Here is an 834-nt window from a genome sequence, read left to right as displayed (position 1 = left end):
GTTTTAATCAATGATAATACTTTTAATGGGTTAATCAATTAATTTTTAATCAATTTATAATTAAGATTTCTAATTTATAAAGAAAAAAGACTTAATTATTTCAAATTTCAAATGATAATACTTTTAATTAATTAATCAATTAATCCCTAATTAATGTGCAATTATTCCAATTTTAATATTTTTTAAATTTTCATCCTTCTTTTTTTTTAAAATTTCAGATGGCGGAGGAGCAGGTAAAAAGAAGGGTAAATCCGGTTCATTCATGACCGTTTCCATGTTATATCGTGAATCATTGAATAATCTAATGACAATGTTAAATATGACACATCCACATTTCATTCGTTGTATTATCCCGAATGAGAAGAAACAATCCGGTTTACTGGATGCTGCATTGGTATTAAATCAGCTTACATGTAACGGTGTACTGGAAGGTATTCGAATTTGTCGTAAAGGTTTCCCTAACAGGTATTATTTTATTTCATTTTAATAATTTAAATAATTTTTTTTAATTTGAAATAATTTTAATTAAAAATTTTCTATTTTAAATCTTTGATTTTAATTATATTTGGAATAAATTTATTAAGTTATTGAAATGTATTTTAGATGAAATTTTGTTACGAATAAAAATTTATTCAAATTTCAGTAATAATCCAATATTAAATTATTTCAATTAATTGATAATATTATGTGACAAATGATAAAGAGTAAAATTTTATTATACGATGAAATATTTAATGTAAATTTAACGATTACATATTAAAAAAATTTGATTTTAATATAAAAAATTTTAATTTCAATTATTTGATTTTAATATAAAAAATTTTAATTTCAATT

The 834-nt window shown here is 20.0% G+C and overlaps 1 protein-coding gene across 1 annotated transcript; it reads left to right on the top strand.

Moving 5' to 3' along the window:
• Positions 1 to 218: 218 nt before the first annotated feature.
• Positions 219 to 465, top strand: LOAG_15843 (myosin heavy chain IIb isoform; the record flags this gene model as incomplete). The annotated part of the gene is made up of 1 exon (XM_003151331.2): positions 219 to 465. A coding segment is annotated over one exon (245 nt), but the record flags the coding sequence as incomplete, so codon positions are not given.
• Positions 466 to 834: the final 369 nt, after the last annotated feature.

The sequence above is a fragment of the Loa loa genome (genome assembly GCF_000183805.2).
Source record: "Loa loa unplaced genomic scaffold supercont3.2917, whole genome shotgun sequence".
Lineage (NCBI taxonomy): Eukaryota > Metazoa > Nematoda > Chromadorea > Rhabditida > Onchocercidae > Loa > Loa loa.
The sequence above is the reverse complement of the archived record's forward strand: the minus strand, read 5'-3'. Positions and strand labels throughout refer to the sequence as shown.